The sequence below is a fragment of the Pristis pectinata genome, chromosome 3 (assembly GCF_009764475.1).
Source record: "Pristis pectinata isolate sPriPec2 chromosome 3, sPriPec2.1.pri, whole genome shotgun sequence".
Classification (NCBI taxonomy): domain Eukaryota; kingdom Metazoa; phylum Chordata; class Chondrichthyes; order Rhinopristiformes; family Pristidae; genus Pristis; species Pristis pectinata.
The window spans coordinates 110,632,804-110,659,443 of NC_067407.1; the positions used below are offsets into that span (position 1 = coordinate 110,632,804).

Genomic DNA, 26,640 nt, shown 5'->3' on the forward strand with positions numbered 1-26,640 from the left:
TTGGGAATGAGCAATAAATGCTGGTTTTACTAACAATTAATTTATTAACAATAATTAATTTGAATTTATTCTCAGGAATATTAACTAAATTTCATGTATTCACCTACCAAGATTAAACCAAGGGATTGGTGTTAAACGTTTATTGTTCAGTTTTAAAGGTGCCATAATTGTGTTTGACAAATGTATTTGATGTCATACAATAGCTCCTATTTTATCATGACAGAAAATAAAACCAATTTAGTCATACTCAATTGCAGGCTCTGACCACCAGATGTCTCTGTGGAGCAATTTATTTTCTGAATGTACTCTCATGTCATCCATGTTGCTTTTCTTCAGCTCTGTAAGAGTCATGAGGTTTATATTTAATTAATTATTTTAGATCTTTTTGCCTGTTTCCATCTGTTATTATTATCTCAAGATGTTATCTTCAGCTGGTCCAGATCTTTTATTGGTACAGCTGTACACTGGGGTCAACCTTACTCAACTGCAGCACTAATTGTTCTACATAACTATCTTCAGCCAACTCCAGCTCATGTTCTATTATCCATATTAAATTCTCTCCTTTGCTAATGCACCGCAAATTCTATGGTGATTCTTTACATCAACTTTTTTCACAGTTACTGTCGTCAGACAAGTCAATGACCTTCCTTTGTCCCTTGCCCTAGGTTCCACCCATTCCTTCAACTGCAGCTGTACTGAGTTGAAACAGATTATAGTTGAATTTTGTTTGAGGCACAGATTTATGGATATTATTACTCAAGATAATTGATCCTTTTTTCTCATCTTATGTGCCCTGCTTTCTTCCTTTGTTCATTTTTGAACTGGCAGATGAATACATTTGTCAGATGCTCTACCTTGTTCAACCAAGTCCCCAATCCCACTGTTCATTTTATTAATATTTTCTTGTAATTGCCAAAAGCCATAGAAAGAGGCCTTTCAACCCATCAAGTCTATGCCAGCTCTCAGACCAGTCTCATTCCCCCACCTATTTCCCTGTAATCTATTCTCTCTCATGTGCCCATCAATCCTCCCCTAAATCTCTTGCCATCCACCTACAATTGGGGTAATTTACAGTAATCAATTAACCTACCAACTGGCACATCTTGCCAAAGCAAACCCATATGGATACAAGGAAAATGTGTAAACTCCACACAGACAGTACCAAAGGTCAGTATGGAATCTGGGTCTCTGGAGCTGTGAGTCAGCAACATTGTCTGCTATGCTACCTTGCCACCCTGTCCACTCTTCTGTGCCTCACCCCTGTATCTCCTTTATCCCATCCAACATTCATCTCATGACATCATTTCTTCAGTTGCCCTTTTATGCATAGCTCTGCTCTGTTACCTATGCTATCTTCCTTTGGGCAAATATCTGAGTGAAGATTGAGTGAATCTGACTTTCCAATACTAAATGTCAACCAGTATTCACAGCATAATAAATAAAATCAGTTGAAAGTAAACTGAGGTTTTCCAAAGTTGGTGATGGGAAGTCAAGCAAGGGAAGAATCAATGACCAGAAACAGGATAGAGATGTGAGTTAGAGAAAAAGCAAGCACAGGCAAAAATAGTAATAGGCTCAGAAAAGTGAGACGATGAGGACTAAAAAGTCAGAAATGTTGCAGGAGGAAGGCAGCAAGAATGGACAGTTAAGACCATTGTTGAAGTAATGATGGTAAGAAACAGAAGTTGTGATATGGATAGTTGGAAGCCAGGCCTAAATGGGAGACACAGGAGACTGCAGACGCTGGAAATTGGAACTCAGCAGGTCAAGCAGTATGGGGGGAAGGAATTGTCAACATTTTGGGTCAAAATCCTATATTGAGTGGAGAGGGGAGATAGCTAGTATAACGAAGAGAGCGGGAGTAGTGAGACAGGATTCTGAGGTGATCGGTGGACTGAGGAGGGGCGAAGGATGATGGGAAGGGAGGAGTGGAGGTGGGAGTCAGTGTGGATGATAGACGGAGTCAGAGAAAAAAGGAGAGGCAGATGAAGCGAGATGGGGGAGGGGTAAGTGTAGCAGGAGACAGCTGCTAGAGGGTGATAAGCAGGAACACAAAGGCTACCACTGCTGGAATCTGATGTGATCCTGAATGGTAACCTGCCTAAATGGTAACCTGTCCAAATGGTAACCTGCAGATGGGTCATGCCGGACATGAATGAGAAACTATGCTAAATGATTAGTTCCTGGGATTTAATCTATAAATGTAAACAACAATGTTAATTATAAAATCTGGCTTCACTGTAAATAAAACAGCCTATAGGGGGAGTGGGAGGCAGAGTTGAATGCACAGCAACTTCACCAAACTGGTAGAATAGTGGTAAGTTTGGAAATTTATATAAGCCTTCATTTCTTTCTCGACATCACAGTCAGGTATTACTGCCAAGTACAATACAATTATGAAAGTATTCCAAGAAAATTTGATTATTAAATGAACATTCTCTAATGAATAAATCTTTATAAAGAATATTTTTTGAGTTAAAAGTAACTACCAAAGAATCACATCTCATATCTTTCAACTAGTTGATCAAATATCAATTGTTTGAATTTTAATAAGAATTACAATTGAAAAGGTGCACAGGACATGATTAAAATCATATTACAAAAGTAACTAGGGTTAGAAAATGGATCCTGGTCTATTCTAATTGGATGGGAAGTAAATTACAATAATGTTTAAAGGCACATTTAATGTGCAAATTTAACATATTTAACCTTTAGGCATGTCATATCATCAACCAGGAATGTATATTGGGATATTGGGTGCATTGTATTTGAAACAAGTGAACAGAAAATTGTTGGATTAATGCACATCAGTTCCTACTTGTTTGTGCAAATCTTTAAATTTGCCCTCATTAACTGTCCAGTTAAATATATGAATTTATAATAATTTTCTGCTTCTGATACAAAAAATTAAAGACATGAACATAATTTTTGGGAAAGTAAACATGAGGTGTTCTGTTAAAGAAAGAAAGTGCTTAATGGTGCTTTCTCCAACATGACTGATCATCCAATCTGTCTTTACTTCACTGCAATAGTGATTAAAGAATAGGGAAGGATTATTAGTTAATCAAAACCATGAAAGCTAATGAAGAATACAAGAAGAATTAATCTGAACTGAGTTTATGATAATATGCGGGGATCAATTTATGCAGAAAATATATTGCCATTAAACAGCACATTAATATTAATAGTGAATGAAAATTTGGATGAAACCAAGATAAATATATGTCTTTCAGTTTATTGTAAGTTTTACCATATCCCTAAATATTTTTGAATTGAAACAGAGTTAATCAAACTATAATTATAACGTTCTGATGGAAGGTCAGTTCCCTAAAATGTTAATTAGTTTAATAAAAATTGACAAGGAGGGAAATACTCAACAAGTCAGACAGCACCTGTGGAGAGAGATGCCAAGTTAACGTTTCAGGTCGATGATCTTTGTCAATTAGATTTTTCTTTATATGGATGCTGTCTGATTTGCTGGATCTTTGCAGCATTTTATGGTTATGGTCCATCATATCTATTTAATTCTGTGTCCCTAGAACTCAAAGAAATAGAGGTTAGAACTGTAATTGGTGAACAACCAGGCGGAGGGAGAAAGGGAGAGAGAGATGAGTTTTAAAGATGAAAATGAAGGTATTGTTCACCATATCGATAACTGCATAAATGTCATGGTGAATGGTGGGTCAAAGCTCTTAGGCTGTTGGAATTTTGACTTTGCAATTCGTGAAGGGGGAGAGAGCTTATTTCTGGTGCAGATGCAGAAGGAAGTTGGGCTGACAGTGAAGCATATGAAGCATGGTCAGAAGATGTTAATTCCCATGCAAAATTTTCAGATTCCCTTGTGAAATTAAATTGTGAATACATAAATAAAATTCTGTGTGGATGACACACAGAAAAGCGGTTTCTAACAGCCTGTACAAACCTGTGCTATTTGAGGGGATTGACAATCACTTTGCAGATGTGTTAAGATGTCATATATATCTGAGAATACTTCATTCCAAGACTGCAGAAGAAAGTAATTTCCAAAATCTGAGTGAGCAGCAAGTTCAAGATAGCAGTGAAATGAAGCTTTGGTAGTGGTCTAACTTTAGCTCTGGCACAACTGAGAATGGGAAAAGAAGGTTGGATGTCAAGATTTGTCATATGTGCTTGACTGAGGAGAGGAAGAAGGGCTCTGGCTGGGTTAGTTTGCCAGGAACCATGCACTTCCCTCTATCTGTTAGAATTATACATCCAAACTTGATAATGTTATTGGTTTATTATTGTCACTTGTACCAAAGTACAGTGAAAAACTTGTCTTGCATACTGATCGTACAGATCAATTCCTTACACAGTGCATTGAGGTAGTACAGGGTAAAAACAATAACAGAATACAGAGTAAAGTGTCATGGCAACAGGGAAGTGCATTGCAGATAGACAATAAGGTGCAAGGTCATAACAAGGTAGATTGTGAGGTCATGAGTCCCTCCCATTGTCTAAGGGAACTGTTCAATAGTCTTATCACAGTAGGATAGAAGCTGTCCTTGAGCCTGGTGGTACGTGCCCTCAGGCTCCTGTATCTTCTACCTGATGGGAGAGAGGAGAAGAGAGAATGACCTGGGTGGGTGGGGTCTTTGATTACGCTGGCTGCTTCACCAAGGCAGCGAGAGGTATAGACAGAGTCCATGGAGGGGAGGCTGGTTTCCATGATGTGCTGGGCTATGTGCACAACTCTCTGCAGTTTGTTTTGGTCCCGGGCAGAGCAGTTGCCACACCAAGCCATGATGCATCCAGATAGGATGCTTTCAATGGTGCATCAATAAAAGTTGGTGAGTGTCAAAGGAGACATGCCAAATTTCTTTAGCCTCCTGAGGAAGTAGAGGTACTGGTGAGCTTTCTTGGCCATGCCGTCTACGTGGTTGGATAAGGACAGGCTATTGGTGCTGTTCACTCCATGGAACCTGAAGTTCTCAACCCTCTCGACGTCAGCACCATTGATGTAGACAGGTGCATGTACACTGCTCCCTTTCCTGAAGTCAATAACCAGCTCTTTTGTTTTGCTGACATTGAGGGAAAGGTTGTTGTCATGACACCATATTACTAAGCTCTTTATCTCCTTCCTGTACTCTGACTCATCGTTATTTGAGATACAGCCTACTACGGTGGTATCATCTGCTAACTTGCAGATGGAGTTAGAGCACACAGTCTGGCCATGCAGTCATGAGTGTATAGGGAGTAGATTAGAGAGTTGAGGACACAGCCTTTTGGGGCACCAGTGTTGAGAATAATCATGCCAGAGGTGTTGCTGGCTATCCTTACTGATTGCAGTCTGTTGGTCAGAAAGTCAAGGGTCCAGTCGCAGAGGGAGGTGTTGAGTCCCAGGTCTCGGAGTTTTGTGATGAGTTTGCTTGGAATTATAGTACTGAAGGCAGAGCTGTAGTCAGTAAACAATAGTCTAATGCAGGTGTCTTTACTGTCCAAATGCTCCAGAGATGAGTAAAAGGCCAGGGAGATGCCTATACACTGTAGACCTGTTTCAGCGGTAGGCGAATTGCAGTGGGTCGAGGTTTATCGGGAGGCTGGAGTTAATGCATGCCATGACCAGCCTCTCGAAGCACTTCATGATGGTGGATGTCAGAGCCACTGATTGGTAGTCATTAAGGCATGTTGCCTTGTTTTTCTTAGATACCGGGATGGTGTTCTTTAAACAGGTGGGAACCTCAGATTGAAGCAGGGAGAGGTTAAATATGTCTGCAACTACCCCCGCCAACTGATCAGCACAATATCTGAGCACGCGGCCAGAGACACCATCCGGGCCCAATGCTTTCCTTGGGTTCACTCTACGGAAGACTGATCTTACGTCCTCGACGATGACCACAGGTTCAGTTGTATTGGAGGCTGTCAGGGTGGGTGGTGACAAACCACTCCCCTTCTGTTCATAACATGCATAGAAAGCTAATGTTTTCAAAGTCTGTCACCTGCAGCCCACTACCAATGCCTGGAATGCACTGCCTTTAGAGCTGAAGGTTATTGTCCCTCTGAGCTCAAACCCTGGATCATTTCAGGCAGTGGTGACTAGTCTACCATGCTTCACAGTTCAGTTAGCACTGCTGAATTTGGGATATATTTCATCAAATAATAGGGCAGGCCAGGCATCACAGGCATATAGATTTGATCAGATAAAGGCCAAATATTCAGGACTTGACAAAAACTGATATTGTTCTGGGTTCAATATGTGAACATGGAGCTCATGGTGTACCATGAAATCTGTCACTTCCTGAACAAGCCAGAGGTGTGTGTGTGAACATAAAAAGAAAAACTGATTGCCAATGCCAGGTATCTAGGAAGCATGCCTGATGCCTTCACTCTCAGGCAGTCTAAGTGTTCCTGCCATTGCTCAATCAATATTCTCACAGACAGCTGGCTTCTTGGGCAACAAAGGATCTTTCCTCTCCAGAGAAACGTTGACCGCCTGCTTTTCTCCACGGATGCTGCCTCCAGCATCATCGTGTTTTTCATCTTTCCTCTCTCCTTGGTTCCTGTTTGCGGTCCACATTATTGGTCATGTTAGAAACTGTAATCATAATCACAGCCATAGGGACCACTGAGAACCAAAAGCAACATGTCACTTGGGTCCTTATGTTAAGATTCTGCCGTTTTAGATTACTCAGGTGTGCCCTGCTGTACTCTTCAGGGAGGGTCTTCTTTGTCATCTGTTGCATGTTGCATATCTGCCCAGCATGCGGAAGAAGCCCTTGTTTTCTTGAGGATCCAGTTCCACCAGTTCTGCCCATGAGCAGTGAGACAGCACATGCTCCAATGCCACAAAGCCTTCCTACAGTTTTGACTTGGAACTTAAAATGGCACGTTACCCAAATGCCATACCAGTTCCCTTGCATTGATCATTTCCCCTTGGCAATTATCAATATTGCCTTTGTCACCCTCCACCCCCCCTCCCCCAACAATCTTATAAATCATCATCGATATGAACAAGGCACTAAGTTGTGGGGTTAGCAATATGTTAGATATTTAATCAATTAGTTCTGAGTCCAACTAAATTAGTGAGAATGACAGATTAATTAGAAACTCACACCTGGTTATAACACACTAATTATACAGCAGGAACAACAGTGCACAACAACCATACTGTTACCGACCTGCACCAAGCAGACATTGAGCATTGGAACACAGTTGGTTGCCACTGGAGCCAGAGCAGGGATCCTTCCAGTTTATCACTTCGGTGAACCTTACTTTTTGTTTTGCAACAGAGTGGTGTTGGGGAAGTTTGCTTGGGATACCTCATATCTTCAGCACATCCTAACACTACCTCTTCATTATTTGAAGCTATGGGTCGATTTTTGCTCATCGTTTACCAGGCAAAAATCTTCAAGCACTTATTAACTGTCAAACTGTATTACATGTTGGTCTGCCGGCCCCTATTGTGGACTTCAACCTCAGTGATCTCTCCCTTTGATTGGCTGCAGTTACAAGAGACATTGCATGATCAACCTTGTAGTCAAAAGTAATCAGTTACTATGACGATGCTAACCTTGTTGTCAAGTACTTCTTAATGCTTGCTTGCAGAAAGGATATGTCAACTTACACAAGGTCATAGACCTGAAATATTCATCTGTTTCTCTCTCCATGGATGCTGCCTGACAGAATCAGATTCAGATTTATTATCACTGACATATGACGTGAAATTTGTTGTTTTGCAGCAGCAGTACAGTGCAAGGATATAAAAATCAATAATTTACAAAAATAAATAAATAGTACAAAAAAACAGGAATAATGAGGTAGTGTTCATGGGTTCATGGATCATTCAGAAATCTGATGGTGGAGGGGAAGAAGCTGTTCCTGAATCATTTGAGTTTGGATCTTCAGGCTCCTTTACCTCCTCGCTGATGGTAGTAATGAGAAGAGGGCATGTCCTGGATTGTGAGGATCCTTAATAATGTATGCCACCTTCTTGGGACACTGCTTCTTGAAGATGCCCTCGATGGTGGGGAGGGTTGTGCCTGTGATGGAGCTGGCTGACTCTACAACCCTCAGCAGCCTCTTGCGATCATGTGCATTGGAGGCTCCATACCAGGCTGTGATGCAACCAGTCAGAATGCTCTCCACTGTATATCTATAAAAATTTGTAAGAGCCTTTGGTGGCGTACCAAATATCCTCAAACTCCCAACGAAGTAGAGCCACTGGCATGCCTTCTTCATGATTGCATCAATGAGTTGGGCCCACGATAGATCTTCTGAAATGTTGAAGCCCAGAAACTTGAAGCTGCTCACCCTTTTCACCAGTGACCCCTCAATGAGGACTGTGAGAACTGGTGTTTGTTCTCCTGACTTCCCTTTCCTGAAGTCCATAATCAGTTCCTTGGTCTTGCTGACCTTGATTGTGAGGTTGTGGTTACAACACCACTCAACCAGCTGATCTATCTCACTCCTGTAAGCCTACTCATCACCATTTGAGATCCTACCAACAACAGTGTTGTCACTGGCGAACTTATAGATGGCCTGCTGAGTATTTCCACTATTCTCTGTTTTTATTTCATAGTTCCACCATCTTCAGTTTTTTGCTTATTGGCAGGTTGATATGAGTCATCAGTTTTAGTTAGAATACCTGCCATGACCTAACAGTTCAGGCATTTCATGTTTTAATACTTGCTCCTATTGAAATTGTGACTTACACCAAGTCAAAAAATTAACTATAATTATTCAGCATGTGATGTATATTAACCTCACCCGACCTAAGAAATAAACATAGAGGATCATAAATAGAACATAGAACATACAGTAGAACAGTACAGCACAATACAGGCCCTTCAGCCCACAATTTTGTGCCGACCTTTAAACTTCGCCTAAGACTATCTAACCCCTTCCTCCCACATATCCCTCAATTTAAATTCCTCCATATGCTTATCTAGTAATCTCTCGAATTTTACCAATGTACCTGCCTCCACCACTGCTCTAGGCAGCACATTCCATGCCCCAACCACTCTCTGGGTAAAAAAAAACTTCCATAGAACCATAGAACACTACAGCACAGAAAACAGGCCAAAGATTGAAAGAGTGCAGAGAAGATTTACTAGAATGTTGCCAGGTCTTCAGGAGTTGAGTTACAGGGAAAGATTGAACAGGTTAGGACTTTATTCCTTGGAGCATAGAAGAATGAGGGGAGATTTGATAGAGGTTTACAAAATTATGAGGGGTATAGACAGAGTAAATGCGAGTAGGCTCTTTCCACCTAGATTAGGAGAGATAAGTACAAGAGGACATGGCTTTAGGGTGAAGGGGGAAAGGTTTAGGGGGAACATTAGGGGGAACTTCTTCACTCAGAGAGTGGTGGGAGTGTAGAATGGGCTGCCATTCCTCTGATATCTCCCCTGAACTTCCCACCCATTACTTTAAAGCCATGCCCTCTTGTATTGAGCATTGGTGCCCTTGGAATGTGGCGCTGGCTGTCCACTCTCTCTATTCCTCTTAATATTTTGTACACCTCTATCATGTCTCCTCTCATCCTCCTTCTCTCTAAAGAGTAAAGCCCTCGCTCCCTTGATCTTTCCTCATAATGCATACTTTCTAAACCAGGTAGCATCCTGGTGAATCTCTTCATTTTTAGTACCTAACAAAGCCATGGCACTACATCCAAGGCTTGAATCTGCATTGAAGAAGTCTGCAAGGGAATTGTCAGGAGGTGATGGGAGTGTGAATTCTGTATTCCAAAGGACAGCAGATTTACATTTCAGTGATCCACTGATAAGCTCCTGGGCCTGGGTCGTTGCAACCTGCTGGAGGATATGTCACAGAAATGTCTTCATAAACTCAAAGCAGCTACCACCACTGAACTCCAGCACCATGCTGGAAGCAATAGGCACTTGATTAGCATTACAGTAGTCTGAACTTCGTCGGCAGCACTGAGACATTGGGTGGCCTCCATCTGTATGGTAATAGAAGACATGACCTCTGCCAACTTGCACTGCACCATGAGAATTGACATGCATCTGGCCACCACTTCCATGGGATCCTGGCTCCACGGCAATACCACCACAAAGTTGCAGCTGAACTCCATTATGCCCTTGAAACTTTATGCAGAGTTTCAGTCCATTCAGACAGTGTCCCAAATATCTCTGTGGAAATATCACCAAATTGAAAGTTCCCCTACAAATCAACACTATCTGACTTATTGCCAGTCCTTCTACATCCTGTAAAATCACCCCGGCCCCAACTCTGTGGGAGTTATTAGAATCAATCCTCAAGGATGCAAGGCAAGATAGATCCAAGCCAACATGGTTTTGTGAAGGGAAGATCCTGCCTGACCAACCTATTGGAGTTTTTTGAAGAAATCTCAGGTAGGATGGATAAGGGAGAGGTGGTAGATGTTGTGTATTTAGACTTTCAAAAGGCCTTCGACAAGGTGCCGCACAAGAGACTGATTAATAAGATGAGAGGTCATGGAATTACAGGTAGGATAACAGAATGGGTGGAGCATTGGCTGGTTGGCAGAAAGCAAAGGGTGGGAATAAAAGGATCCTGTGCTGGTTGGCTACCGATTACTAGTGGTATTCCGCAGGGGTTGGTGTTGGGGCCACTTCTTTTTACCCTGTACATTAACGATTTGGATGATGGAGTAAATGGTTTTGTGGCTAAGTTTGCGGATGATACCAAGATAGGTGGAGGAGTAGGGAGCATTGAGGAGACAGGAAGTTTGCAGAGATACCTAGATAGTTTAGGAGAATGGGCAAGGAAATGGCAGATGAAATTCAATGTTGAAAAATGTGCAGTTGTATACTTTGGAAACAGAAATAAACGGGCAGATTATTATCTAGAAGGGGAGAAAATTCAAAGTACAGAAGTACAAAGGGACTTCGGGGTACTCGTGCAGGATACCCTAAAGGTTAACCACCAAGTCGGATCGGTGGTAAGGAATGTGAATGCTATGTTGGCTTTCATTTCGAGAGGTATGGTGTATAAAAGTAGTGTTGATGAGGCTCTACAGGGCACTAGTGAGGCCTCATTTGGAATACTGTGTGCAGTTTTGGGCCCCATATCTTAGGAAGGATGTGCTGATGTTGGAGAGGGTTCAGAGGAGATTTACGAGGATGATTCCCGAAATGAAAGGGCTTACATATGATGACCGTTTGTCGGCTGTTGGACTGTACTCACTGGAGTATAGAAGAATGAGAGGGGACCTCATAGAAACATTTAGAATGTTGAAAGGACTGGACAGAGTAGATGTGGCCAAGCTGTTTCCCTTGGTGGGTGAGTCCAGGACCAGAGGGCACGATCTTAGAATTAGAGGGTACAGGTTTAAAACAGAGATGAGGAGAAATTTCTTTAGCCAGAGGGTAGTGAATCTATGGAATTCCTTGCCACGTACAGCAGTGGAGGCCCGATCATTGGAGGCGTTTAAGGAGGAGATAGATAATTATCTAATTAGTCAAGGTATCAAGGATATGGGGATAAGGCCAGAAATTAGGGTTCAAATAGTTTTTCTTGCTCATGGAGCAGACTCCTCCCCCCCCCCCATTTTTCATTTCTTTTTTCTTTTTCCCCTTTTCTTTGGAGCAGACTCGATGGGCCAAATGGCCTACTTCTGCTCCCTTGTCTTGTGATCTTATGATAAACTTTCCCTCCTTGGAGTCAGTTGATGAACTATGCCTGGCCTAACAGATGCCCACTCTAACCTGGTATTTCACCATGTGCAGAGCCGATTACTTAGCTATCCTTTACATGAAATTCATAGATGCTGGAGAAAGACACAGTAATGGCATATTGTTTCTTCCTCTTTGGATAAGCACTGCTCACCTGGCAAAGTCTAGCTAAATAGGATATTTTGTGCATCTGAAATAAAATGCCACTATGATAAGGTCATGTTGAGGAGATAGGACTGGTTAGATATTGATATGTTCATATTGAAGGGAGAGGATGGTTTGTGGAATCTATCGAATCATCAGGATATAATTAGACTGACAAGGTTATGAGATGAGGTGAGGCACATATGAGAAGGCACATGATAACAATTTTGGTAGCATAAAATGGGAGAGTTTCCTTTGCAGAAAAATATTGTGAGCACTTTTGAGGAGGTTACCAAGAAGGTCAATGAGGGAAAGGCAGTGGACGTTGTCTACATGGACTTTAGCAAGGCCTTTGACAAAGTCCCACATGGGAGGCTGATCCAGAAGTTTAAGTCGCTTGGCTTTCAGGATGAAGTAGCCAATTGGATTCAACATTGGCTCAGCAGGAGAAGCCAGAGAATGGTAGTAGATAGTTGCCTCTCTGACTGGAGGCCTGTGACTAGTGGTGTGCTGCGGGGATTGCTATTGGGTCTGTTGTTGTTTATCAACTATATTAATGATTTAGATGATAATGGGGTGAACTGGATCAGTAGATTTGCAGGTAACACCAAGATTCGGGGCATACTGGACAGAGAAGAAGGCTGTGAAAGCTTGCAGCCTGATCTTGACCATCTCAGAAAATGGGCTGAAAAATGGCAGATGAAATTTAATGCAGGCAAGTGTGCGGTGTTGCACTTTGGGAGGACAAACCAGGGTAGGACTTAAACAGTGAACGGTAGGTCTCAGAGGTGTGTGGTAGAACAGAGGGACCTGAGAATACAGATCCATAGTTCCTTGAAGGTGGCATCACAGATAGGTAGGGTTGTAAAGAGAGCTTTTGGCATTTTGGCCTTCATAAATCAGGGCATTGAATATAGGAGTTATGTTATGTTGAAGCTGTACAAGATGTTGGTGAGGCCAAACCTAGAGTATTGTGTGCCGTTCTGGTCACCTACCTACAGGAAAGATATCAATAAGCTTGAAAGAGTGCAGACAAAATTTACAAGGATATTGCAGGGACTTGAGGACCTGAGTTCCATGGAAAGGTTAAATAGGTTTATTCCCTGGAGTGCAGGAGAATGAGGGGGGATCTTATAGAGGTATACAAAATTATGAGGGGTATAAATAGGGTGAACGCATACAGGCTTTTTCTCCTAAGGTTGGGTGAGACTAGAACTACAGAACATAAGTTTAGGTTGAATGGTGAAATTTACAAGGGGAATCTGAAGGGAAACTTCTTCACAAAGGGTGGCGCGAGTGTGGAATGAGCTGCCAGTGGAAGTGGTAAATTGTAACATTTAAGAGAAGTTTGGATAGGTATATGGATAGGAAGGGTTTGGAGAGATATGGTCTGGGTGCAGGTAGTTGGAACTAGGCAGAAGATCAGGTCGGCATGGAATGGATGGGCCAAAGGGCCTGTTTCTGTGCTGTAGTACTCTATGACTCTACGATATTAAAAGCTGGTCTCAGTCAAAATCAACATACTTTGGATTTTGTTGTGGAAGATAATTGCCTGTTTTATCCCCCAGAATATTGCCATTAGATTCATAGGGTTATATAGCATGGAAGCAGGCCCTTTAGCCCAACCCGTCCCTACCAACCAAGTTGCCTACCTGAGTTAGTCCCATTTGCCTGAATTTGGGTCATATCCCCCTCAACCTTTCCTGTCCATGTACCTGTCCAAATTTTTTTTTAAACATTGTAATTGCACCTGCCTCTACCACTTCCTCTGGCAACTTGTTCCACATAACCACTACCCTCTGTGTGAAAAACTTGCCCCTCAGGTCCCCTCTAAATCTTTCACCTTAAATCTATGCCCACTAATTTTAGGCTTCCCTACCCTGGTGAAAAAAACTGTGACCTTTCACAGTCTATGTGCCCCTCATAGTTTTATACATCCATGTAAGGTCACAGCCACCTACAGTATGCTCCAGGGAAAAATGCCCCAGCCTATCCAGCCTCTCTTTATAGTTCAAGCCCTCCAGTCCCGGTAACATCCTTGTGAATCCTTTCTGCAGCCTTTCCAGCTGAATGACAACCTTCCTATACTGGATGGCCAGGACTGCACCAGTGCTCCCAGTGTGGTCTCACCTACATCTTGTATAGTTGTAATACGACATCCCAACCCTTGTACTCATTGCCCTGACCCATGAAGGCAAGCATGCCAAATACCTCTTCATGACCTTGTCTACCTGTGTTGCCACTGTCTGGGAATTATGTACTTGTACCCAAAAGTCTCTCTGTTCTACAACACTCTCCAGGGTCCTGTCATTTACTGTGTAAGTCCTGCCCTGGTTTAACTTACCAAATTGCAATACCTCACACTTGTCTGAATTAAATTCCATTTGCCATTCCTTGGCCTACTTTCCCAATTGTTATCTATCATAACCTTAGATAACCTTCACTGTCCACTCTACCACCAATTTCTGTAAACCTTCTAACTATGCCAACTACATTCTCATCCAAATCATTAATGGCTTCCAACCTGAATAACAACCCTCCACTACCACCCCCTATCTCCTTCCACCAAGCCAATTTTGGATCCATTTGGCTAGCTCAGCCTGGGATCCCATGTGATCTACTGACGTTCCAGACCAGCCTACCATTTGGGACCTTGTCAAAGGCCTTGCCAAAGTCCATGTAGACAATGGCTACCATCCTGCCCTTATCAATCATCTTTGTAACCTCTTCAAAAAACTCTATCAAACTTGTGAGACGCGATTTCCCATGTACAAAGCCATACTGACTATTCCTAAATTAGTCCTTACTCTGCTCCTGTGACTCCACACATAGACGGCCACATTGTTCCTTAAGGGAGGCTATTCTCTCGGTAGTTACCCTTTTGTTCTTAATATACTTATAGAATCTCTTAAGATTCTCCACTACGTCATCTGCCAAAGCTATCTCATGTCCTTTGTTTGCTTTCCTGATTTCCCTCTTGTGTACCCCCACCCATTATAGCCCCCAAGGGATTCTCTTGATCCTAGCTGCCAATACCTGACATATGCCTCCTTGTTTTTCCTGATCAGAGCCTCAATATCCTTTGTGAACCAGGGTTCCCTATTCCTGCCAGTCTTGCCTTTCATTCTAATAGGAATATGCTGGCTCAGAACTCTCCCTATCTCACTTTTAAAAGCCTCCCATTTGCCAGATGTCCCTTTACCTGGAAACATCTACTGCACTTGTGCAAGTTCCGGTCTAATTCCATTAAAATTATCCTTGCCCCAATTTAGGACTTTAACTGGCTCCTCACTTTAGTAACTTTAAAGGATATTACATCTGTGACCATCCTACCTGGTTAAATCAGAAGTTATTTAGAGATGAGAGGGATTTACGGGAAGAAAGTGTGATTACATTGAGTAGTAATTAAAATGTAAATTACAAGGCTTAACGACTGTGCCCAACTCCACATCTCCATTCTGCATTATTTGCAAATAATTTTTAACTCAATACAATATTGATTAGCAGTTTAAAATTCAAACTGTTTTTTTCCAGCTCTGGACACTTTTGAATTCTCATCTATCAACAAAATGTTATCAACTTTCATGTTCTTTGTAACTGTATATCAAAAGGTATTACTTTTATAAATAATTTACAATAGAGAAGCTTGCAGCACTTACACAGACGTACAGATTCCTCAGTCATCAATAATGTGTCAAAAAACATGACAATAAAACATTTACCTTATCCTGTACCTGTCAGGGTCCCTTCCGTGATACTGCTGAAGTATTGCAACAGCGCTACAAGCCTTTGGAGCCAACCTTGCGGGTGGCAACATCAATCATATCAGAGGAGGAGGCCAGGGAGGAGATGAAAAGAGAAGAATGGAGAAATCGTGTACACGACAATATGTAAGTCACTATCTTCAACATCAGTGGTACTTATTTTTTATGTAGTTTGCTATTGTTGTTATCCTTCAGTATTAATTATATTTTATAATTATTGATTTGTTCAAACAATAACACAATATTGCATTTCATTTTAAAAATTACGTATTTCCACTTTATATTTATTGATTATTCATCGCAGAACAATGAGATATAGTAATTGGATCTTGGCCGCATGGGGGCATTAGGTGGCTGTAGCACACAATACACATGTCAGAAGATGCTTGCAACAGGAGTATAACATGCTGGTCAGCTAATTTCATTTATTTATTACCATCAAGGTGTGGATACCTGTCATGGCTCGTCTGTAATAAAATGGATATGTAATAAGATTGGGCTGTGAAATCATGGACTAATGTCCCAAGGTGAAATTGGGTGGGGTGAAGTAATCAGCAACAGAACAAGGGGTGGCCATAAAGTGGCCTTAATTTTTTTTTTGTAGAGCTAGAAGGAATACTTCTGCTTCTACATGCAGCACGATTAGGTAATTTATCTTTCATAAATTTAATTATCTACTGGTTTGTAAGGAACACCAATCCTTGTATATCTGGTAATCCTGAACACAGAAAAATTGAACTAATTTTTATTTGGAATCAAAAACATGCAAGGCACTTTGAAAGCACATTTCATGGGGTGAGTTTCCAGTGCTATCAGATGTGGAAAGTTAGTTTGTTAACTTTACTACTTCGCCTCTGTTTTCTGCCCAGGTGCATTGTGATCCAATTCCTTGGCCAGAGTTTCATTAACGTGGAAGTAACTTGAGTTGTGAATAAAATTAAGTTTTCTTATGAAATCTTACTTTCCCACTAAAATCACCACAACTGAAACTGCTTTGCCTCTCGTGGATAGCCACCTCTAACAGGACTGAATGCACTCACCATGAGTGGTGGGTACCATAGCTGGCGTGTTCTTATATTAACAATTTGATTTGAAAAGAGAGGCTCCCATCTGCGCAATTTGATATGAAATAAAACCTTGGCTGGCTAATGCAAGGGAAATATTCTATTTTATTTACTCTTATTCTGGTAAACAAAATTCCATGACCATTAGCTCTTATCTCTTCTATCATTGATAACCATTCACATAACATTTAGCCTTTGAGGTGAATGCACAAAGGAATTCAACTCTGCCGTACCCCAGCTCTTATGAATTGATAATTGGCACTAATAATAGTTTTTATTCCAGTCTCATGAAATCTGACACATGTTGATATTTGTGAACATAAAACCATGATATTAAATAATTGTAATACTTAAGCATTATACCTTACCATAATAAAAGAAAAGCTTCAACATGTATATAACATACATATGTGCTGACTTATCAGCAGTCAACTATTTTACCTGTAATTGTATAGTCCAATTTGGATGTAAAACAACAGTGAATCTCCTTGAGAAACTATGATATTGGAAGATGAATGCACTATTGCTGCTTTAGTTTGGTGCCTAAAGCTCTAAAAGAAATTTGAAAGCTTAGGTGCAATAGAGAACAGTTTGCTAAGAAAAATCTTCTTTCTGTGCAAGGGGTATCTATAACATCATGTTATGATATACATCAGTTAGTGTCACGAAATAGTTTTCTGAATGTGATGTTGAAGATTTGTAAGTACAGTTGCTCGATCTACAAGCTCAAAACTGATTAGTTCACTTGGCTTTATGAGTTGTCTTGAGTCAGATGACAAAATGGGGCAAAGAGAAAGCTGAGGAGTCTGTGGAAACGCATGATTCATGTCAACAGATTGATGCACAATCGGAAAAATACTGACAGGGTGCAGGGGCAGGGATTTCACCAACATAAGCAGTGATATACTGTCCTCGCGCCATGACCTGCTGCTTTTGCTCCAAGTTCAACAGAGGAATACAGTTTGGCAGAAAGTCAGTCACACAGTGTCACTTGGGATCTGACTGGATCATTTGAGGCAAACTCAGAGTGTGAGCTAAATTCACTGGTAAGCAAGAAAATATGTAAAAGCAAGTCAGTGAATGATTCATCCCCCAACTTTCCCAAAGCTTTCCCACCATAAATAAGACAGAACTGAGGAGTATGATGAAATACTCTCAATTTGCTTGGATGAGTGCAGCTCCAAAAATCCTCAAGAAGCTCAACACCATCCAGGATAATGTAACCAGCTTGAATAGCATCCAAAGCATTCTCTCCCTCCACTTCCAGCTAACCATGGCAGCAGGGTGCACTGTATACCAAATATACTTCAGTTAGTTGCTTCTGCTACTCTGACAGTAACCCCTGAACCCATAACTTCTACCATCAATAAATACATGGGCAATATTCATATGGGAACTCCAATGCCTGCACAATCTCCTTCAAGTCGCACACAATCTTGACTTAGAAATACAGTCTTCAAGATATAGTTCTAGGTTCTGTGAAGAGAAACCATCCCCTCCACATCAACCCTGCCAAGATCCCTCAGGAATTTATGTTTCAATCAAGTATCATTCTTCTGAACTCCAGCAGATACAAGCATGCCCTGTCCAACCTTTCCAGGTATCAGGCTAGTAAACATACCTGAACTGCTTCCAATGTGTTCATATCCTTCCTTAAATAGGACTGGTACTATACACAGATTTGTATTATACTCCAAATGTGGTTTCACCAGTGCCCTATATAACCAAAGAATAACCTCCCTGCTTTTGCATTCAATTTTCTTACTAATAGATAATGTTCTATTAGGTGTCCTAATTACTTGCTGTACTTGCATACTAGTTTGTTATGAATCATGCACTATGGTGCCATGATTCCTCTGCATATCAGAGCTCTCCAATCTTTCAACATTTAGGTAATATGCTTCTTTTATGAAGGGGAATTGTTTGCTGAAATTGGATCAAAATAGAACATAGAATATGGAACAGTACAGCACAGGAACAGGCCCTTTAGCCCACAATGTTGTGCTGAACTAATTAAATTAGTAATCAAATGCCCAACTAAACTAATCCCTTCTGCCTACACATTGTCCATATCCCTCCATTTCCTGTACATTCATGTGCCTTTCTAAGAGCCTCTTACACCTCTATCGCATTTGCCTCCACCACCACCCCCGGCAGTGCATTTCCAGGCACCCACCACTCTCTGTGTAAAAAAAACTTGCCCCACACATCTCCTTTGAACTTACTCCCTCTCACCTTAAATACATGCCCTCTGGTATTAGACATTTCAACCATGGGATTGGATCAAGTTATGTCTGGAAATTAGTGTGCTCTTTTTTGGAACATTGAAACATCATCGTGCTTAACACCAGCCTGGCTTTTAATAAACATGCATTAGTGCTATCATGTTTTTCCACCAAACACTTCCTTAACTGGTAAGTGGCATAAGTTCTTAAGGATACACTCTGAAATTCATCTAGCTACCAACATTTTCATTGCAGCAGTCACAATGGGATTTTAGCCCTCAAAGTCATATGGCAGCAAACAACAGCAACAAACATAATAGTTTCCATGGAGTACAAACAGGATGCTGGGGAAAGGAAGAGAGCTCTAAGATATTCCAAGAAAGATTTAGAGAAGTTGATGGATGGTCATGATGTCTTCTGTGCCAGGGCAAACAAGAAGCCCATGAGTGCAGCCACAAGTGAAGCAAAGCAGGAGGTGGCTGATGACCTGTCCTCAAAGAGTTACACACCATGGACAATGGAGCAATGTAGGCAGAAATATCACAACTTCACTAGATCTGTCAAAGTAAACACCATTATGTACTACTTATTGATACTATCTCCAAATGAGGCACTCATACAAATCCACACACCACCACTCCTACTCACACTCATACACAAAGCCACACATATATATGCCTTATGAATATAGGACACTATTTATTCTGCTACATTTATTCTGCTACATCTTACTTTCAGTAAAGACCATCAGTGGTAGAGAGAGGCCATCAGTATGGGAGCATAGCCCTCTTGTGCTCAGTGTCTCTTTAGGTTGGAGGAGATGGTTCTCCTCTTCATGGCTAGAGGGGGCACAGAAGCCCAGATGTAATCAAGAGCAGAGGCTGCAAAGAATTGGCATGGAATGCAGAACTGGGATGCACAGGATGTAATTTATCCTTCCCACGTGGAATTGATGTACCCAAGCAACATGTGGCATCTAATGATCAATTCCTCGGCTTCTATTGCAGCACAAACATAAACTACCCAACATCCGAGAGCTGGTTTGGACTATGTAGGCTCAGACTACTGTCATCATTGCTCTGGATATCCAAATAGACTTGTAGAGTATCACAACAGTCCAGCTATCTATCCTTTGCTGAGATGCTGCCTTAGAGGAGAGGCAACTATTAAGACAACATAGAAGATGAATATGCAGTCCTCTTTCAGGATGACAACATTTATGACCTCACCACCATCAATAAATAAGTGCCTTTGTTGTTGCTTGAGTGCATGCAACCCAGACTGCTGTAGGTCATGTCAAGAAGTGGCAATCTGAATCTGGTCCTTTGGAGTTCAGAGCTGCTTGAGGTTGTACTCCAAGGTCCTCTGTTGCCTCCTCCTTTGAAATTCATCATCCTTCTACCTACCATGATACAGCCACACAGGAGCCCTAGTTGGAGTATCAGGACAGGCAAAGACACCTCAAAGACAGGAGTTAGGGATTAGTTGATGTTTATTTAGCATGTGTTCCATGGATGTATTTGGTTTGGAATATTGACTCTTTGTTGGTTTTTATTTTGTTGTTGTAGTCAATGGAAGTTCTAATGATCAGCAATGGGGGAAGATAAGATGGGAACTATTGGAGAATGATGAATTGGGATCACTTAATTGGTATTACAGATCAATGAGTTGGTTTCTGACACAGGACGAGTATATTTTGAGGATTAACCATCACAATGCATGTACTAGTTACACGTTCAGAGAGTGATTTCCCTCTTAGTTGTGAGAACTTTTTACGTCAGAAGCTGTCCTTAGTTTGCTTTTATAAAATGAACCAAAGGTAGCCCCTGGCCAAACTGAAGGTTCAGTGTTTAAGTAATGATAGTAATTAACTTGTGAATTACACAAAATTAAGGAGGAAAAAGATGCATTCAAAAGTTTTTCCTGCAGTTAAAAGTGCTTTCTGCTACAATTGTTATCTATTGCAACCAATATTATTTAAATTCTGCAACATTTCATTTCCCTAAAATGAGAAAATGCACTTGTTCTTCAGGAAGTAGAATTTGAAAATTGTAGTGTAGATTCATTAAACTGCAGTCCTTTCAAGTAGAGTTGCTTACTGAGAACAAGAAATCAGTAATTTCACCAGATAGAATCTACCAATATGGCTTTGGAAGACTTTACAAGGATGTCTTTTGTCAAATAAGGCAGTTGCATGTGTATATCACTGTGGTATTTAGAATACTGAAAAGGAGTTTTATTCATTGGTGCTCAATATTATTTTAGTTTTTCATTGACCCATTTACTAATTACAAGTTATAAAGTGGTAGGAAGAATATTGGAGGGTTTTGTTTTATATTTCCCCACACATTATCCATGATTTCAAGAGTATTTGTAATTCCTACATATAGAACACATGTAGAGAATTACTTTAACCTTTGTCTTTACTATTTCAATAAACATACATAAGCTAAGCTTGTTCTGAACTTCTGAAATTCATTGTAAGTAGTCCATTTTATAGTTCTTTAGTAGGAAGCCAGTTATCTCAGTTTCCAATTAAATAAGCTGGAGTAATCTTAATTTGTGTAGAAGTAGTTTTCGCTTATTCATTTGTGATTTCTTTTTGTAAGGTTTTTAGCTGTTTGGTTAAAACCATTCTGGGCATAGGTCCAAACTGAAAAATCCATTCCAAAGAACTAATAATTTTGGTATTACTTATGCGACTGATGAAAATTAATTTTATATGACAGCTTTACTCATTTCAGAATCATTTTTGTAGTTGTCAAGCAGAAAATCCACACTCAAAAGATAAATCCTATCTTGTGACAAAATACAAAGAATTTTAATGCTACCATTTAAAAGTTTTGAAAAGGTTCCTAAGGGATGGCTTCTTGCTAATATAAGCTACTTAAGAAATTAAGGATATCCTTTTCATGTAATAATAAAATTTTGACTGCAAAGTTATTTTATTTTCAAACTATAACTTCATGTATAGATCTGTGCACAGCAACAAGATAGTTTTCTTTTGAATATTTCAAGGTACATGTACTCATAGTTAAATCAAGAATGTTATTACAATTGTAACACTTCTACTTAATTGAATACATCATAGAAATATTCTATCCTTATAATATCACTGTGCAACCAATTTTTTTCATGCCTTATAATCCTTAAATCTGAGATAAATTATTGCCCTGAGTGGTGGGGAATATCATTCTCTTTGAGACAATGGAAGTAGAAGCATATGTTGCCTCTTGTTCTATGAAAGTATTATTCATGTTCTATAACAGTAATATGTTGCAGTAATATTCATTTTTCTCTCTTCCTATTCCATCAGTTTCAGCGTTTCTATTAGTTGTTGAAGTTGAAAGGTTGCATGATTTTTATCTTAGTCTCATAGCACATGTGATGTATTCTGTGTTGACTGTGGCCTGTACCTTTATATGAAAAATGATAACCACTGTGATACCTAAATATGAGTAATCTCCTTTCTGTAAAAATGCTTCCGTGCAGATGAGAAAAGATATTTTCATGTGGCTTGCATTTTATTTCTATTTACAGAAAAAAGATTTTGTGCAAAGTATCAAAACTGAAGTTATTAAAAGAGTAAAATCGTTTTTTGCAAAGATGTAGCTAAAGTGCATTGTACTTTAGTAGTCTTGATATCCTGCAGTATTATACTGTGAAGTAAAGATGTTGAGTACAGTGCCCCAGGTATGACTGATAATTAGCAAACTTGCAGCTCCACTTGCACAAGGATCACAAATTAATTTACAACCTTCTTATGAAGCAACATTTGTTTGTGTTTCATATTTCAACTCGCCTATCTGAGTCACTTTTAACGTAGCTGGTGTTGTAACAGGTGTGTCCATTCTTGGCTGTAATCTCTCACTGTGCCACTGACAGTATCGGAGTATACCTGTTTTCCAAGCCTAAGTCCACAGCCTATTGTAGGCAAGATACTGAATCAAATACCTTTGAGGTAGTCTGGAAATAAGATCGGGGTCCTTTTTCAAAAAAAAAGGACCCCCGATCCATTGTCTCTCTCAATTCCACTTGCCAAAAGACATTGATAGAATTGATCATTTAACCTAACATGTTCACCCAAATACTGACAGAGCATAGGAAGTAAACTAAACAAAAACAGCATACATGTCTTGTATTCTCTTCCTCATTACTAATAGTCTAAGGCAACTAATTTGTTCTCCAGCTTAAAATTACTGGCTGTTTTTGGTTTACCAATAGCTCCCTGAATCCAAAATACTTTTAGTCACAGCTTACTGTTTTATTTTTATGTAATATGTTGTTAGAATCTTGAAAACAATTTACCTTATTTATTGATTGAGCAAGCATCTGGATTGATTTAAAGTTGATGCTGTTTCAGTGTGTCATTCCGTGGACCTGTCAAAAGGCCTGAATCCAATCTCAGACGTGAGTACAGGCTCAAACCTGGAGATTTCACTCAGTTAGTTAAAAACTGCAGGGAGCTTGAAGATTTTGGAGCAAAATGAGCCAGTGGAGTTGGCCACTGATTTTCTGCTCAGCCGAAATCAAACTGTTAAATTTGTCTTCCTTTTGTGGGTTGTGCCTTGTGCACTACTTCAGCATTAGATTGTGCTGCTAGGTAAACATGGAAGGGGCCCAAGCTGCCAGAGCTTTATACCAGCTTCACATCAGCTAACTTTACTTGAAGCATTTGTTGATAAAATTAGCTTTTGAATATCAGGATTCATTTTTTCAAAATCCATCCTTGGAAAGCATCCTCCTTCAGCGTTATCAAAAATGGGTGCTGGCAAACCACAATTGCTTCTTCAAGTGTTACCACACCTCTGAATCTGTGTGAGTGCCATCAGTTCTTAGGACTTCCCTGGGACACTAGAAAGGATATTCTACTCCCCCAATGCAACTAAGACCACATTCATACCCTTTCTCCAGCCAGGTGTTAACTGTTGGCCTGTGAAGGTTGTTAGATCTTAAATTATTTTACTGAATAGAGGCAAGGCAGTTCTTCTCAGTTTGCTGCCAGATGTGAAAAATCCAGGATGTTTCTAGCTACAAGCAGGAAGTATCTTTACTGAAAGGATAAAGGTTAAAAATCCCATGTATTGTGCATTTCTCTGCATATTTCTTATGGAGTTGTTACACAGTTAAGATTATGCCCATTCTACGTCTAGATGGATTTTGGACTTTAAGCAGCAGCTGCCTCACCACAGTGCATCTGCAATACTGCGTGTTATGTAGTTAGCAAATTTCAGTTGCTGTACATCCCACAACTTAAGCAACTACATGCAGTGAGGGAATGGGTATTGTCACGAACCAGCAACAAAAGAAACACACTGAGCATGATTTAGTGTTAAAAACTATTTTATTAATCACTACTTATGATAATACGTAAAATAAAAGTAAAAATGTTAGTATGTTAGAATTCAAGAATGTTAAACCTCGAACGTTAACCCCAAAACTAAACTCTTCGTGTGTGTGTGTGTGACAAAGTCCAAAACTCCCAGTTCCGGAATGGTTCTTAAAGTTCAGTTCCGCAAGCCATAAGGTGAAACATGAGCAAGGGCTTCTTCAACAACCACCGTTGTCTGAAGATAAGATGTAGATGTAGAAAAACATAGAGAGAGTACATACGAAATCCAAATGTTCCACGATGGAACCCAAACGACACTCCAGTGTTTACTCGGTAGTGACTTCCTCACCCCGAAAAGCATCCGAACCGTGGTCGTCCACACACAAATACCTGTTTCCTTCTACAGGTCAGCAACAAAGTGAACTCCACCGGATTACTTCCAACTTCCATACATGGATTTCAGTGGCAAACACAGTTATTGTTTCTCATCCATCGATAGAGAAAACAAGCAGGCTGGTGTCTCTCTCCCTTCTCTCTCTCTCTTTCTTCTTCTTCTGACCTCTTCAACAACGTCATTACGTCTTTTATCTTCTATTGACGTAAGCACGCCCCACACACACATACACACACACTCTCTATCTTAAAGGGACTTTCACTGAGTCCATAACACCTCCCACCTAAAAAAAATTTTTCCCAAGAAAAATTCAACCGCGCATACAGTTAGTAATGTTAATAATTATCATGCTACACAACTACAGACTATCAGATTAGTACAGATACATGTTTCCCATTTAACATCGGGAAAGACAATCAGCAATCACATTATCTTTGCCTTTAATGTGAGTTATCATGAGATCAAACTCTTGCAAAATTAAACTCCAGTTTAACAGCCTTCTGTTCTTGTTTTTGACTCGGCTCAGAAACACCAATGGGTTATGATCTGTATACACAGTCAATGGTTTCTGAGCGGTGCAAACATATACACTGAAATGTTGCAAGGCTAAAACAAGCGACAGTAATTCTTTCTCTATGGTGGAATAATTCTTTTGATGCTCATTAAATTTCTTTGAAAAGTAAGCTACAGGATGGTCAATATCATCAAGGTCACCCTTCTGCAACAACACAGCTCCTGCAGCTTCATCACTGGCATCTACTGCTAATGAAAATGGCTTTTCAAAGTCAGGTGTTCTGAGCACAGGATGGTAGCATAAAATGGCTTTCAGCTTCTCAAATGCTTCTTGACAAGAATCTGTCCAAACAAACTTTACTCCCTTCTTCTGAAGATTAGTTAGGGGAAGAGCAATATCAGCAAAGTTTTTACAAAATTTTCGGTAATATCCAACCATTCCCAAAAATCTTCTAACAGTCCTCGTACCTGTGGGAATAGGGAACTCAGATATTGCTTGAACTTTTGCCTGAACAGGAGCTTGCTTGCCTTGACCTACAACATAACCAAGATACGTCACAGTGGCATGGCCAAATTCACTTTTAGCCAAGTTAACTGTAAGGTTAGCCTTGGAAAGTCTTTCAAACAACCTTTCTAACGCAGAGATGTGATCCTCCCATGTATCATTCCCAGTCACTAAGTCGTCAATGTAGGCATCTGTATGTTTTAACCCATGAATCACTGAATTAATCATTCTTTGAAATGTTGCCGGAGCATTTTTCATTCCAAATGGCAAAACATTGTATTCATACAATCCAGAAGGGGTTACAAAGGCTGAAATTTCCCTTCCTCTATCTGTTAATGGAACACACCAGTACCCTTTTAATAGGTCAATCTTTGTAAGAAATTTTGCCTTTCCCACTCTGTCTATGCAATCATCCACCCTAGGAATAGGGTAAGCATCTGACTTTGTTACAGCATTCACTTTCCTGTAATCTGTGCAAAATCTAACAGTTCCATCAGGTTTAGGTACAATAACACAGGGCGAACTCCAATTTGAAGTAGAATGTCTAATAATATCATTTTCCAACATGTATTTTATTTCCTGATCAACAAGTTTACTTTTTTCCACATTCATTCGATATGGGTGTTGTTTGATTGGTTTTGCATCCCCAACATCAACATCATGGGTAATTATCGATGTTCTGTTTGGAACATCTGGGAACAGATTTTTAAATTTTAAAATTAATTCTCTCATCTGTTGTTTTTGTGAAACTTGTAAATGGTCCAACTTCGTTTCAAGGTTCTCCAGGATATTTTGGTTTTTTAGTTTTGATGGAACAATATTTGGTCTAAATTGGCCTTCCTCAACATCAACATCAGGCATTCTAGAAACAACCTTTACACCATCCACCAAGGCCACCACTGAATCCCTCTCATAATAAGGTTTTAGCATGTTTACGTGACAGAGTTGTGTTTTCTTGCGTCTATCTGGTGTTTTGATTATATATGTTAGATCAGTCACTCGAGATTCAATAACATAGGGTCCAGAAAAACGAGCTTGCAAGGGATTATTTTGGCTAGGGAAAAAT

General features: G+C 40.2%; 1 protein-coding gene across 1 annotated transcript in view; it reads left to right on the top strand.

Moving 5' to 3' along the window:
• spata17 (spermatogenesis associated 17) overlaps positions 1–26,640 on the top strand; it is a 200,915-nt gene that overhangs the window by 64,494 nt on the left and 109,781 nt on the right. Inside the window, exon 8 of the mRNA XM_052011250.1 lies at positions 15,519–15,667. Coding sequence (XP_051867210.1) covers positions 15,519–15,667 — 149 coding nt within the window. The remainder of the gene's footprint in view (positions 1–15,518; positions 15,668–26,640) is intronic.